The sequence below is a fragment of the Carassius auratus genome, chromosome 49, assembly GCF_003368295.1.
Source record: "Carassius auratus strain Wakin chromosome 49, ASM336829v1, whole genome shotgun sequence".
Taxonomy (NCBI): Eukaryota; Metazoa; Chordata; class Actinopteri; order Cypriniformes; family Cyprinidae; genus Carassius; species Carassius auratus.
The window spans coordinates 14,152,389-14,168,844 of record NC_039291.1 but is presented as its reverse complement, the minus strand read 5'-3'; the positions used below and the strand labels follow the sequence as shown (position 1 = coordinate 14,168,844).

The 16,456-nt window shown below is 36.8% G+C and overlaps 1 protein-coding gene across 1 annotated transcript; it reads left to right on the top strand.

Moving 5' to 3' along the window:
- The first annotated feature begins 251 nt into the window (after positions 1–251).
- Positions 252–15,930, top strand: LOC113066318 (protein FAM69C-like). The gene is made up of 4 exons (XM_026238207.1): positions 252–1,590; positions 9,745–10,479; positions 12,285–12,449; positions 14,348–15,930. Exons 1-4 carry the CDS (start codon positions 1,405–1,407, stop codon positions 14,606–14,608), a joined length of 1,347 nt encoding a protein of 448 aa, XP_026093992.1. The 5' UTR covers positions 252–1,404; the 3' UTR covers positions 14,609–15,930.
- The last annotated feature ends 526 nt before the right edge of the window (positions 15,931–16,456 follow it).

Below are 16,456 nucleotides of genomic sequence, written 5' to 3'. Positions count from 1 at the left end.
TTACTACAATCTTTCTATCCAAGAATCCTCAAAATTGAAATACATCACAGCCTGTTTTCAAAACTGTGTTTTGAGCAGCAAATCAGCATCTTAGAATGATTTCTGAAGATCATGTGACACTGAAGACTGGAGTAATGATGCTGAAAATTCAGGTTTGATGACAGGAATAAATTATATTTGACAATATATTAAAAAAGAAAAATATGAATATTATTGATTAATTTTTACTGATCAAATAAATGCAGCCTTGAGAACATTCAGAAACCGTAAAAATCATTTGAACGGTCATTTAACAACTTAACTACCATCCGAATGACCTCACACGAGCCCTTAAGCAAGCCCCTCAAGGTGAAAACAAATACAAGTAATGTTGAACAATGTGCTCATTCAGCGCTTCACAGACTATGAGAAAGCGCAGGAGATCTCAAGAGTATCGGTGATTTGCTGATAGCATAAATATGTTTGAAGACACAATCGCTCACAGAGTGCACAAGGCTATCTAATTGGCAATTACAGTAACCCGAGACGCTTGTCTCCAACGTGTCTAGATTTAAAGAAACACATAAAACAGATGAACGATGCTCGCTCTTGGCTAGAAAGCACTTTCTTTTATGAGGCGAGTGATTAGGGATTCTGTTCACCTGCGGCTGCTCCTGCAGACTCTCACAATCGAAGGAAAAAACGACCGCTGAGATTCCCACCGCTGCCGTTACCGGCAGAACTGCAAGCTCAGCCCTCGAGCAGCGAGAGCAAATCAAATATGTGGGCATTATCATCGTGGGAGAATCTGTCCCTAATCAAATAACCAGCAATACTGCTACACGCCAGCTCCTTGTTTTGTTTGCAGAGCTACAACAGATGCAAACAGATTTCAAGTGAAGGAGTCTGTGTCTGGCACAAGAGACGGATCTGGCACTGTGCGCCATCCGAAAAGGCCCGGCTGCCTTGGAAACAGAGAAGAAGGCGACCCAAAGGAGGAAAGCACTCAAGAAGGGGGCGGGAGGCAGAGGGAAAAAAGGTGGAGTGTTGTATGAAGAGAGGAGAGAGAGGGAAGAGAGAGCCAGAGGCAGAGTGAAAACACATTGGAGCCTAGAGTGAGAGTTACTGAATGAGACACAGCAAGTCCGGCCTCGACTCTGAGGCGTTCTTCACACTCCAGCGCTCGCCTCGTTCATTCACAAAACAAACGCAGGAAGGAAGCCGAGAGAGATATCCGCACCACATAACAGGAGGCAGTGCAGCGACGGAGCGCTGCGACCAGGCATGCGAGGAGGAGGTTAACCGCAAGTGCTGTCCCCGAGCGAGAGCAGCACGGCGCACGTCCTCCACAGCGCCACAGATGCCACAGACTCCCTCATCCTGGAGTGGAGAGCAAAGGGCTCCTGCCGAAGGGGGTCCCGACAGATGTGGCGGTCCCTGCGTGGGGCCCTCAGGTGTCTGGGGGTGAAGGTGTGCCGCAGGAGTGCTCTGCTGGTCATCCTGCTGTGGTTGGCCTCGTGGCTCTTCCTCAACGGCCTGGTGTTCGTGCACAGGAACATGTTCTCTGACTTCTGCACTGACCACAAGAGCAAAGAGATCCTTCAGAGGGTGGTAAGACTACGTTTGCCTCTACTACTGGATGTAACTTGATGAGAGCAAATTTAAAAGTATTAGTATACATGTGAAAATTAAGGGAAGACATTAGAGGTGAACAAGGTAACTACTTTAACCAATAGTAATTAAAATACTTTTCTCAGATGATTCTGAATCACATTTTCTGTAATTTTCTGTTTAGATATGCCAGTGAGGCTTTATTTGATCAACTATGCACTAATTTACATACACTTCCAGAATCTGAACAGTGGATAAAACCAGTTTCAAAGAATTTGTTTTGATGACGAAGAGGGGTTTTTGTATTCCTTTATTTATCATTGCATTAATCCGAAAATACTTGCAGTAGCAAGTATTCCCCATGTTTTTGGAATAAAGTGTAATGTAAAAATTGTGTTGTTATATTAACCAAAACTAAAATGTTAACTGAAACAAAATATTAAAAAGTCCATTACTTTTTATTAGTTATTCAACTTTATCTACTAAAATAACTAAAGCTAAAAACTTGAAATTTAAAAATAAAAACAAACACAACATAATAACTAAAACTTGAACTAAAATATAACATGAATATAAAAAAAATTATAAAAATTGATTCAAAACATTGATAAAAACTATCATTGCACCTTAATTTAGAGATCCTCTGTAAAAACCTCCAGAATTTTAATAGGGATATAACTACGTTCGCTGTATGTAAATACTTCTGAAGTAAACTCACAAGATTTCAAATCAACTATTATAATTAGACACAAATAGATACAATGTAATAAACATTTAAATGCGTGCGTTTTCGGTTGCTTTATTTTCACCAGTCTTTGCACTAGAAGCAAAATAGGTTTAAATCTCAAAACCGATTGCTTTAAACTTCAAACATCCTACAGAACTTTTACAATGGATTAATTGGCTCATTTTTCTAAATATAATTCAATACAATCAGCTGTCATGTCGCAGTTGTAACGATACCTCAGGGGACTGTGATGAATCTTCCACAAAAGGCACACACAGAATTTCCAAGGATTACTCAGTGGAGCATTGAATCATGGGTGCCAGCAGGAACGCTCCTCCATTAAAGGCTTAAGCTTTGTTCCTCTGGGGAAACCTAAAGCTCTTTTAGAGCCACTGGATTATATGTTGTCAAGTGAGTGCTGAAAGAACATTTTGTTTGTTGTCACATTGGGAGCCGCAAATTCCTGGTGGCCTTTAAACGGGGATTGAAATATGATTACTGGTGTCAATTAATGGGAAAGTTTTTGCACGCAAACTCTCATTACTAAAAGGGAATGTGTTGGCAGGAGAAGATTCACCAAATGTATTAATAACATTTGCGCTAAAATGTTTAACCTGATGTTTGTTTTTTGACAACAAAATAAATAAAAACAGAGTAATTTGAAGAAAAATAAAACATGGTTTTAAAGTAAATATTACATCAAATTGCATGTGTATGACACACACACACACACATACATGTATATATCAAAGTTAATAATTCTATCAAACTATTTAATTTTAAATCATACTTTTGAGGAAATGTCTGACTGATGCAGTCTCTTTAACAGATATGCTGAGTGAATTATAGTTTTTGCTCCTGTAATATCTAAGATCAGGAGACGAAAGTCATCTAATTCTTAATATTTAAGCAGGCTAAGATAAATATTATACTGAATTCAACAGCTGTAAGCCGATGGATACTAACTATGAGGTGCATGACATTTTGGCAAGAGCATGTGCAAATAACAGACTGGCCGCTTTAATTGTTGGGTCGTAGTCAATCTGAAATTCTCAGGGATGTTTAGTGAGAACACTTTGGTTCAGGTTTCACAATTCAAGGCTCTACAGAGAGTTAAGGACAATGAGTTCATTCCACACAACATTTTTTATTAAATTTATTTAATAATTTTATTTTGTGTGATTTTCTTTAAATAGTTGATAACCCTGCTCTTTGCTAAAAACATTTTCAACCTGCACAGTAAAAAGGTAAACTGTCACATAACTGTAAAAAAGTAAAAAAAAAAAAATCTGCATATGTACCTTTTGGCTCTTATTCCTGAATAATATTCAAAAATAAACATTTATTTTTGCTTATTTTTAAAGTATATTCCTATCTCTCGTATTAATTCTGTATCATCCATTATTTTACAAAGGGAAAAAACAATCATTTATAGGATGGCAAAATGTTGTTTACATGCATTAATTTAGCAGATGTATTTATCCAAATAAGCGAAATATAAGCTTTTGAGTTTTGATTTGTTTATCCTGGAGTTTTTAGTTATAGTAACGTGCCTTACCCATCATTCAGTACATCTCCGAAACACTAAAGCCTACTCCTCAGTTGATGAATTGTAAAAACATTCTGATAATCTGCCAAACAGTTAGCTTTTCTAAGGGCTTCGGCATTGCAATAAACAGCACAGAGTGGTGGATGTTCACACAATAAACTGTTTATAGTTTCTGGCAGCATGTGGCTGAGGAGCTTTGGGCAGCTACTCTTTGAACTATACGAGACCTTTTTTTAATCAGCGGTACCATCTGTCACCTGTGCAACCAGGCCTGTGTTATAGAACTGTTGGCATGAGTGGTGTTTTAGTGGCGCTCTGCTGCAGGCTCTCGAGTCGGTTTCATGCTGTGTTTATACTCTCATGTCAAGGTTAAGCTCAGATGGTCTTCCATGAGGTGGGTAGACATGGTCCACTGACTTGATGGATTTTCATGCACAGATCATTGTATTGTAGTAGGTTTAATGCTTCAGGTATGTAATTTTGATGAGTTTTAAGATATTACATTGTATTGGTTGGAGAGACCAAATAGTCATTTGCAGATACACAGCCATATACTGTATTTAAGGGCTACAAAAATATCTTCTGCTCACCAAGCCTGCATGTATTTGACCACAAATACAGTAAATACAGTAATATTGTAATATATTATTACCATTTAAAATATCTGTTTTCTGTGTGAATCTCTGTTAAAGTCAAATTTATTTCCGCTGTGCTTTCAGCATCATTACTTCAGTCTTCAGTGTCACATGATCTTCAGAAATCATGAAAATATGATGATTTACTGCTCGAGATACATATTTTTGTAAAAACAAAATGATTCTTCCATGAGTTCAAACGAACAGCATTTATAAGAAATAAATTTCACTTTTGATCAATTTAATGCATCCTTGCGGAATAAAAAGATTAAAACGTATTCAAAATATACCTGACTCCAAACTTTTATACAGCAGTATCTACTACAAAAACACCATCTGATAAAAAAGGCTCGGAAAAGTTCTACAAGAAATATGATTTGAGCATGTAATTTGAGCATCATTTATTTGCAGATCCCAGCTGATTTAACATTTTGCATACAATAAAATTTCATGTTTTTAAATTGAGCTTTTTGGGGCCACTGTATGTGGATATTGGCATACAAGAGTATACCAGCGGACAATAGGCCCTTTTCTAATTTTATATCCCGGTTTTAGTGATTTTCTTGTAAAGTGAAAATGATGGAGTGACCCAGAGCAGCATATGCAGGCATTCTTGGCATGCCGGGACTGGCCAGCGCTCAGGCCAGATGGCAATAGAAATAGACTGCTATTCTCTGGGGTCTACTGTTTAATCATTACCTTACATGCTCAGAAGCATAAAGAAAATATTGTTTTCCTCTTATTTCATGTTCAACTCACAAGAGTTTTCTGCGCTCTGGATATGGCTCAGTATGTTCCCTCCTTCAATATGCAAGTGTGGGTTTTCAGTTTTTTCACCAGCTGAAACAAATGTGTGTGTGAAAAATGGGAGTGCAATTGCTTAGTAACAGCACACCTCTCCTGAACAATACACACGGGTTGAAGTATCATTCATGTCCGTCGCACAAGCTGTGCAGGATGAGCTAGCAAGAGGGTTTAATGCTGTACAAATCACCAACTCTAAGTATAAGCTAAAGTATTAGTGATGCTTTATGCAAACAGTGCTAAATATGTAACTATCAACAGCTTGACAGGATAAACGATGCATTTTCACCGAGACCAAACTAAAAGTATGCATATATGTCATTAAGCCAAACATATTCACTGGTTGTAGATTTTTCCATGACAACTTACAGTCAGTATTACTTAAATATGTTAAGATCATGATGTGTATTCAGTCAGTGCAACCAAACTTTAACAAATAAACGAATAAATAAATAATGTTAAAAATAACTATATTGAATATGTCTGTAGATAATTTGATATATTCTGATTAAAGCATTTAAGCATCAGACATGATGAGCCAAGCCAGGAAAAAAAAAAAAAAAACATTTGACTAACATTCCAAATAAGTTGTTCAAAAAGTTATTATTATTATTTTTTTAATATTCATTAAAAAACGTTGGAACATTATGGGAACATTACTTTTGAATGTTCCCTGAAAATTCTGAAACTAGTAACACTAAACTAGTAACACTAAAACAATTTTTTTTTTTTTTACTAATGCTTTGAACATGATTAAAGACCAGCTCAGAACAGAAAACATTTGTTGATCATTTTGAGAGAACCTTGCCGGAAGGTTCGCCAAAGTTCAGAGAGCTGTCAGATCCAGCACTTAATCTTCTGTCTTGTACTGAAGGAAAAAAAAGATCAGTTTGTGTGATCCTAACCACTAGATAACAAACACAGCCATGATTTACAACAATCGCGTCACTTTCTCCGAGCCGACTCTCACTCCTCAGTTTTCCCTGCCTACACACATTCATTTGTCAAATTTCTAAACACAGTGAGTCTGCTTTCTGTACTGAACACGCAAACATACAGTGGATTTGGGCCTCACAGTGGGAAAGTTTACATGCAAACGGGAGCTGTTGTCCCATATGAAGCAAAATCTGGAAATTAAAACATATGTGGGGGATTTAGCTGTCACTAAAAATGTAGCTCCCCACGAAAAAGATCAGCCTGGAACAGAAGCAGCGGAGTGAGCTCAGAGCACAACATGCGTGTTTGGCCCACATAAACACCGTGAGAGGCTCACGAGAGGGTCTGTAGGGAGGAAGCTCTTTCTATGTTTAGACTCAGTCGAGCTGATAACAGACCTCTGAGATTCAAGAGTGTTGTCATGGTAAAGCGACCAACTGGGAGTAATTCAGGTAATTACTGATGCTGGCTATTATTATCACTCACTCACTCACTCACTCACTCACTCACTCACTCACTCACTCACTCACTCACTCACTCACTCACTCACTCACACTGTCAGATATAATATGCATCTTTGGAGAGAAAAGTGCACAGTGATTTAGTTTTCTTCAGTATGGTCTGTGATTGTTTTCAGTTCATGATCACAATCAGAATTTGGAAAATGCAAAATTCACTTTCAAAAGTACACATGATGCAAATTTAATACACTATTGTTAAAGAAATATTTCAAGTTTATTTATTCATTAGAGCAGTCAGAATGAGAGTCCAAAGAGAAGATAAAAACATCACAACAATCCACCCCAGTCCATCAAGTAACATCTTATGATGCCAAAAGCTGCATGTATGTAAGGAACAAATCCATCATTTAGACATTTTTAACTTCAACTTCAAACTGTTGCTTCCAGCTAAAATATGAGGTGGTTTCTGGATGGTTTTACTTTGATTCGGTTTGATCGAGATATATTTAAAACCCAGAAAGCTGTTGGTTGAGGACTTTGCATTGCATCCCATTACAATAAACAATAAAGCTTTTTGAATTTGAATTTGAATATGAGTCCTCTACTCTACTAATAACACATCCACATGATGTTGGCATAGTGACAGTCACTCAGATTGTCTTCAGAAAATGCAAAAATCTATTGTTATTACTGCCATTTTTAGCCAAATGTGTGATTATATATTATGTAGGGGGACAAGCAAGTAATAGGAGAGCATCCATCAAACCATTATGACTGATAATGATAAGGAAAATATTTCGCTTACATTCTAAAGCCAGTGCAGATACTGTAGGAGCCGGACCGAGTGCGGATAACAGCTGTTTACTTTGGAAGGTGACAGAGGACGATTTGCGGTGTAAGCTCTGTGGAAAACAAATCATCCGAAGTCCCGGAGCCCCTGAACTGACAGTGACTATTTGAGCAAACTGCAGCATTAACCAGTAATTAGCTCATTTTTCATGAGAGGGTCAAAGTAGAAAATGCAAGAGCAAAAGCAGGGCTGTTTTAACAACGTGCATAAAATAATTATTAGACTGTTTTGCAAGATTAAATGTGTGAATTTACTGCATGCCAGTAAAATATGCTGACAGGTGGCATTGGTGCCATATCTCAACATAGGCACATAGTCAATGAATGTGATATGAGATGGAATTAAAAACAGAGACTGTGAAACTTGAAACTTATACTTGACTTCCTAGAAATAAAAATAATGAACATGATTAAAAATATAAAGTTTTTATATGCATATTAAATGCTTTCATGTTTCAAATAAATTGTATCAATATAATTTTAACCTGTACTTATTAAAATATATAAAATAATAAGTGATCATATTAAATAGTATTTTATTCATGATTTTTTATAAACAAAGTTACAGTAAAAACAATAATATTGTGAAATATGATTACAATTTAAAATGAATGTTTTCTGTTTTACAGTTTTTCTCAGTCGCTTTAGTACATTTCTCTAATCATTCTTGAGATTTGCAAAACAGTAAGTGCATTTCTCAAAACAACTCGTACAAATATCAAAACACAATGGATGACCTGCAAAAGCCAGTCTCTTGCTCAAAATCCTTAGTTCATCTCTCAAAAATAAATATCTGTGTCAATGAACATGTCAGTGCCATCAGAATGTCAAGTCCTTGTGTCATAGTTTACGGATGAGACAGTCAAATTGCTTAGTCATGTTGTCAATTTAACAGTGGAGGGATGTTCTGATGTAAACTACTGTATTGAACAGTATGTCATATGCTTATGTATGCCATATATCCATTTCAAAACTACACATTTACACATTACTGTTTGTGGGATGTTGATTGAAAGAGACTGGATAGAATTCCCAGTTACACTTTTACTAGTGGTCTGACCAAAAAAATTAAAAAAATAAAAAATACTTTTACAATGCCATTGTGATATAGAAAAGGAAATATGGGAACAAAGATGAAAATAATTCCATTTTCAGAATTTGTAACTCTTGTGTTGTCCTTTGTCTATACAGTATAAGCTTTCCTACTGAAGATTCATGAGATGAACCTTTGAGCTATTTCAGAGAAAGGGTTTATCATTGGTTTATCATCTACATTCTCTTCGTTAGTAAAGATTCACTTGCACAATTCATGCCAAATTGACAAAACATCTAATAATAGTGTGTAAAAATACAAATAAAAAGTGTGCTTGGCAGTTTATGACAACTAGATTAACCATTTTGCATTTAATGACTTATACGATGAGCTAAAGACTAGATGTTTTGAGGGGTAAGACTATTGCACAGAAAACTGTATAATACATTTTGAGCAACATGACATTAGCAACTGATAATGTAGGAAACTGCAGATAAATGTGAGAAATAGTCATAATTGTGAGATATAAAGTCAGTATTGCGAGATACAAACTCATAATTGCGAGAAAAAAGTTAGAATTGCGAGATATAAACTAATAATTGCGAGAAATAAAGTCAGAATTGTGAGAAATAGTCATAATTGCGAGATATAAAGTTAGAATTGCGAGATATAAACTAATAATTGCGAGAAATAAAGTCAGAAATTCGAGATATAAACTCATAATTGTGAGAAATAAAGTCAGAATTGTGAGAAATAGTCATAATTGCGAGAAATAGTTAGAATTGCGAGATATAAACTCATAATTGCGAGCAATAAAGTCAGGATTGCGAGATATAAACTCATAATTGCGAGAAATAAAGTCATAATTGCGAGAAATAAAGTCAGAATTTAGAGATATAAACTCATAATTGCGAGAAATAAAGTCAGAATTGCTAGCTCTAAACTCGATACTGCAAAAAATTATATTAGAACCATGAGTGTCTTTATGATATGCAATTCTGACTTGTGAGTTTATATCTTGCAATTGTGAAAAACAAAAAACATCAAACATATATATGGCTTGGTGTTTTGATAATGGTGTTTAAATCACTGCTGATAGAAGCCGACACACAATCACTGTGCACACTTCACTTCTAATGGGAAAACTGTCTTTGTTTCAGTGTGCTGAGTATCAGCAGGGAGTTCTGACCGGTGACCTCTGCGAGGACCTCTGCGTGGCCGGTCGTGTGGAATACAAACGCTGCCTCTATTATGAGAATGGCAAGAAGGTCATGGCCGCCAGCTGGCGTGGGGTGCCTATCGTTCTCAAGTCAAAGCTGGAGAACTTCTCCTCCTATGAGGCTTTAACTCTGCTGGAGTACCAGGATGCAGCGGGAGGAGCGGGAGGCGAGGAGGAGCTCTCGCCGCTGGATGTCGTCTTCTACGCCACGCTGGAGATCAAGAACTCTCTGGGATTGGAGACGGGAGCTAACTTGACGTTGCCCCGGTTGTGGGGCCAGAAGCTGAAGGAGAACGAGCGGACGTACTCTCGAGCGGAGCTGGCCTCGCTCTGGGCTCTCCTTCAGCAGGAGGAGTACACCTTCCTCAGGGTCCTGCAGGATTTAACCCACCACGTGGCCAAGATCCTGGGCTCCTGTGGTCACTTTTACGCCGTGGAGTACTTGGCGGCTGGACACGCGTGGGACCAGTACATATTCTCGTTGGATGAGCTGATGCTGAGCTCCTCTCCGAACCCCTGGAGCGGACAGGAGAAGATTATAAACGCAAGAGACATGGTGCCACGAGTGGCTCTGAGCTTTCTAGAGATGGTGGAGCATTTTGAGAACGACTTTTCCCACAGCTTACACCTCTGTGACATCAAACCAGAGAACTTTGCCATCAGAAAGGACCTGACGGTGAGTAAAGACTTTACAGCAGAGATTCTTTAGGGTTTATGAAGGTAAATTTAAGACTTTTTTAAATATCTTTTTAAGACCATGTAATACAATTGTAGTCTTAATTTTGAAGGGTCACAATGCATCAACATATTCTCTAAATGTAAATATCTAGGGAGCAACGAGTTGTATTAAAAACATTTAAAAGTTTAAAAAAACACATTTAAAAAAGAATAATTTTAGTGGAGAAAAAAAAAGCTTGACGCTTGAATAACTCTGTTTCCAAGCGTTTTGATCACACCGCAAAAAAAGTGTTGTACGCCATCAGTATGTTTTAACTTATTTTCCAGTGCAAATGTTTAAAGATTCTTCAATCAAGATATATTTACTTCAGAAACAAAATGACACAAGATCAGAAGTCTTGTTTCCTGAGAAACTGAACAAAATGAACTGCGTTTAGGATTAAAACACCAACAAACATCAATGGCATCAAATGCTATTGAAAGATTTTTAGTTTGTAAGCATAAACTTACTTAATTTTGTTATTTAGAAAACAAGATTTAAGGATTTTTTGATATTTGTATTTGAAAACAAGATGAACATTTCTGAGTCATTTTTTGCAATGCAATTTATGACTTTTGAAAGCCTTAAATTACAGAAGGACAATTTGAGACTTTTTAAGAATTGTAGAAACCCTGCAACAGGCACATTAGGTATAATTGTATCATAACTACCAAGAAACACATGAGTTTTTGCTAGAATTTGTGAAACTTGTTATAGACATCATTGCCGTTCATCTCTCATTTGCTTAAAGATGAGCATTTCTTAACTTTTCGGCACCTTAACCAGTTGGTTAAACAGTGTTGATAGTCATGAAAATAATGGCATTCAGGAATGGATCTACCTTGCAAATGATCCGCCATATCATTTTATTTAATAAAAAAACTATGACGTGATGAAACAGATTTAACGAGAAAGTAAATGCAAATGGTTCACTTTTAAATGAAAGGATCCAAATCTAATTAAAACATTAAAGAAACATAAATATTCAACAATGTTTCTTTCAGGTATCAGATTCGGGATTTTTGTTCTTAAATTATTCTGCAGTCTTTATTATAGTCAAGTATTTTTAGAATTAGATACAATTCATTAGCAAATAATTCTTGGCAAATTGTGAAATACACTTCAAGTAAGATCAATTACATTTTCCAAAGATTTCCTTATGAATCTGCTGCCTGGGGCTTGTTAGGGTCCAAATATTCCAGGTTATTGGAATTATTATGATGGTAATTAATTATTAATAAATAATAACAACGATTATTATGGATTATGATGTTTTATCATGTTAATTATCATAACATGGAGTTCTTCAAACACAAGCCTTTTTTTGCACAAGTTATTTTACAAGCAAGATAAAATGTAATGTGAACTAAAATATTTATTCAGATCCTTTGGATTCACACGAGTCAAAAATGGATGAAAGGTTAATATTTAGAGTCTGTAGATCTATATACATCAAAAGATATTTGTGTTCCAGCGGAGCCGATGAGATTGAGATGAAGGAGGTTTCATGGGTGTTTTCACCACACTGTAAACAACACCTGACATCATGCAGCTTGTTGCCATGACTACAATCAATCAATGCCAGATCAATGCGAAGCATAAAATAATATGTGTTTAAAATTCTTCTGAAGATTTCTGTGAGTTCGTATTGGCTTTGTAAACACTTTGGACATATCACCGACTGACCTGTCCTGTTCAAATAGAAGGATATGTTAATTTCATATTATATTTTAATGATTATTATTTTGTTTTTCACTGGTCAGGTGGTGGCTATAGATGTGGACATGGCTTTTTTTGAGCCCAAAATGAGAGACATACTTGAGCAGAACTGCACCAGTGACAATGACTGCAACTTCTTCGACTGCATTTCCAAGTGCGATAAAGCTAAAAATAGATGTGGGCCGAAACGCAAAAACAGTAACCTTCAGGTGAGTGAGGCATTCATTATTCTGAATCCAGTGTTTACTGCAATTGTTTAATTTGCATCTAATTCCTCTAGACATTCAATAATCCTATGGAGTATGTGGTTAGGAATTATATATGTGGTAAGGTGCTGAAAGTGAAAAGAAAATAACTTTGTTTTGGGAAAATGTCACAAAGGAATACCAGTAAAATAGCCGGAGGACACAATCATTCTTCAGCAGTAAACACTGCCAAGGAAAATGCACGGAATGTTAATAGTTCATGATAACGCTGAAGGGAATCAGATAGCACCATCATTACTGCTCCTAAACACAATGGGGGTGCACAGGGTCGAATAAAGGAAGCTCCTTATATTTAGGGCGAGTAACAGATCATCATCAGCTGTGGCTACGGTCAGCCGCAACAGGCTACAGCTCATTTAAGACTAGCTACATTTGCACAAGATGTTTGTGTAATAAATCTACATTTAAAATAAAGCTGTACTCAAACTGCAAGCCGACAATTCCAGTTTTCACATTTTTCTGTAAGGTTGTTCACACCACTTTTTAAAAACGTTGCGCATATCAGAGGTTTCTAAACTGAGGCGTTTGTGAGAAACACCCTACCCTGGCATGTTCACCAGCGGCAGTCTTAGCTTTACTGTTTCAGATGTAACATTTTCAAAACTAAAGATTGAGCACACTGAGATAAAATGACAAAAATTGTGACTATACCACTTCAGTTATACTTGGGGGTGAAAAAGAAGGGAAAACAAACAATCATATAAAACCCATGAATATCTGATTTATTAACAATATGCAAGTAGCTCAGATCAGAAACTGATTTTGTAAAATGCAAAGCTTTTAGCAAAAAACTACGGAATTGTATTGCCATCACATAAAAAAAAAAAAAAAAAATATACAAAAGATAATTGAGTCTTTTTATCCCACAATCTTACATACAATTCTGAGAGTATATCATGCAATTCTGAGAAGAAAGTCACAGTTGTGCGATATAATCTCAGATTGGCAAAATAAACGATTCTGTGGTGGAAATACACTTTCATAAAAACAGATCTGTGTCACATTAGGAGTTACAAAAATACTATTTCCAGTGAAATTACTCGAGACAGAGGACCATAAGCAGAGTATCATGTAACAATTTTTATGAAAGCTGAAAATATTGTTTAATTGCTATTTTTTAACTGAAAATCATTTTTCTTGCAGTTCTGAAAACTGAAAAGTTTATATAAATTCTGAGAAAAAAATCTGAATTGTGAAATAAAGTCGCAATTACTTTTTTAATTTTACCTCACTTTAGAGAGAGAGAGAAAGTTAAAGCATACTGAACAACATCAGTGAGCAAAGTTACAAAAATACTATTAGCAACAAAGTTACTACAGGTAGAAGACAATAAATACTGTTTTCCAGAATGCCGCCACTATTACCAGTAAATGCAGGTTTAATTTTCCCATAAGATACTTTGCCGCAGTCACGCAACGTCTTTCATCGGTTCGTTGCGGTTTGTTGCTAGTCAACACCTGCTGTCAGTGCCAGCTCCCCTTAAGGAGAACAAGTTAACAGACGAGCTGGACGCATGAAGCCAAGTCCAGCTACGGGCCACAGGTGGCTGAGACAGAGCCCATCTCTCCGTTCCCGATCACTTAACGCAACCCTTGGTGACCTCTTCCTTCCCATTGTATGGTCTGCCATTAAGAACAATGAGGGCTTTGTAATGTTCAGGCCGTTGGGTCAAGGAGACCATCGCTTTCAAACGGCATGCATAGCAAATATGGCTGATGATTGCTCTGGAGATGATGAAACGAGACCAGGATGGCGCTAATGGCTGCTTCCCTCATCCATACCCATGCTTCACCCTTTGGAGTCGATAGCTGTCATGCGTCTCTCTTTCTGTCTCTCCGCAGGTGATCTGTGAGAAGATCTTCAGGCCTTGGTTTTCTCCCACGCTGCTCGGTGCTAAAGCAGGGCTCCCCCTGCAGGTGGCGCTGCAGCGGGCCGTGCAGGAGTGCGCTGAGATAGACGGCGGGGAGGACGCCCAGCGCACACGGGCCGTGAGAGAACAGCTAAAGGATCTGCTCGTGGAGCTCAGTCAGGAGGACACGGGACACCAGGGTGAAGGCCAGGAACATAAGATGAGACGCGTCCATACGGCACTTCATTTCTAAACGAACTCTCGAAAAGGCTACGAAAGAACAAATCAAGTCATGTGCAATTCTGGAAATCATCTCAGATGACTATTACAGTCATGATTATGGTTTTCCAACAGTCAGATACATTCAAAATGTCTTTTAACTCTCTGGTGCTGTTCGGTCATTTTGAAAATGTACAATATATATATTTTATTTACTTCTTCTGAATGGTACAAAACTTGGTTTTGGCACTTGCTATGTGAACACACAAAAATCATGGACATGATTCGAAAAGGATAAATGCTTCTGAAAACAAAATATTTCTTAGAAAATTTAAAATAGCATTTTTGTGCATTTTAAATAATGATAAACTTCTTTATTTTTATTTTTTCAAGTTTCAAGTGGTTTATTTAAAAAGAAACCAAATGTAATCTGTGCTCCAAAGCATTCAAGATTGGAAATTTAATTTTCAGGTCTATGCTCAAAATCTGGCTAATAAATAATGAACGGATAGTAACTATTCCATAGATATAATTTAGTACCATGAAATCAGCTTCAGAATACAACATATGAAATAAAACATTATCAAACGAAAATATAGTACATTAATTTCATTGGGGACAATATATTAATTAATAAATAAATAAATAAATAAATAAATAAAATTAGAGCAGCACCAGAGGGTTAGTTCAGCTAAAAATTAAGATCCATATACATTTTCACTCTCATGTTGTTCTAAACCTGTATGAGTTTTTGTAACTATTGTTTTTTACGTGTTCCATAGAAGGAAAAAATCCATACAGGATTGTTATTTTTGGGTAAACTATCCCTTTAAGGTGAAGATATGCCTCTTACCATTACCTATACTGATAATTATATTAGCGTCCACACCAATGTGAAATAACATTGTTTCACACTGCCGCTTTGTCAAGTTTTTTTAAAGCAGGAGGGATTCTGATTGGCCGTCAATAGTTGAGTGGAAATTTTGAATGATTTTTAAAACTATATCTTTATTGTTATTGTTATAGTCTTCGTCCTTTGTGTGAGGGAACTTGAGAATAAAAGTGAGGTCACAATTACCATTGTTCAGTACTAGTCATTTCAACAGGAATCCACATGATTGGGAATTTCGAATGAGAGTGAAATGTTCCCCAAGCAGATTTTGCAACAGGTTCAAGTTGGTCGTGCTCAAATTTTCTCTGTGAACTGCTTCATACCTCTCTACACTACTGACAACAGACTATGGACATTTTTCCAGTGAAATTTCTCTAATGTGGCTTTTACAAAAACAAATAAATAAATAAATGTCTTCCTGTGATTTTGTATTAACATTTCAATAAACCATGGCTCAGGCACAATCCTTCTGTCTGGTTTCTTATCTGCAGCTGCACGCCGTCACGGCACATTATAGTCTGTTTGCACATCAACACATGACCGAAAGCTCACAGGTCAAACCAACATTTGGTTCCTTTCGACGGAAGAGGAGCGATCTGTAGATTTGTTTGGATCTACCTTCAGCATTGTGGTCTCCACAGGAGATCGGGTTCCAGTCTGCCTCCAGTCTTTCAGGAGAGGGGGTAAGAAAGACCAAACAGCTTTGGACCAGGGAAGGATGAGATCAGTAGTGCATTACAATACTGAATTACTTCCTAAAATAGTAACTAATTAGGTTTTATGTGCATTACATTACTTTTGCATAACTTTTTCTCATCTTGCATGGGCTTGATTGTTTGTTGTAACATAAAAACATAAAACAACTGATTACATAACGTGCATCACTGGATGAGACGCATGGGCTAGAAAGACTGGAGCCTATAGAAAGACTGGTGAACTTCACTGATTTATGATCTTCTGCCTTGGTTGGACTCTAAATGTTTTCCAGCT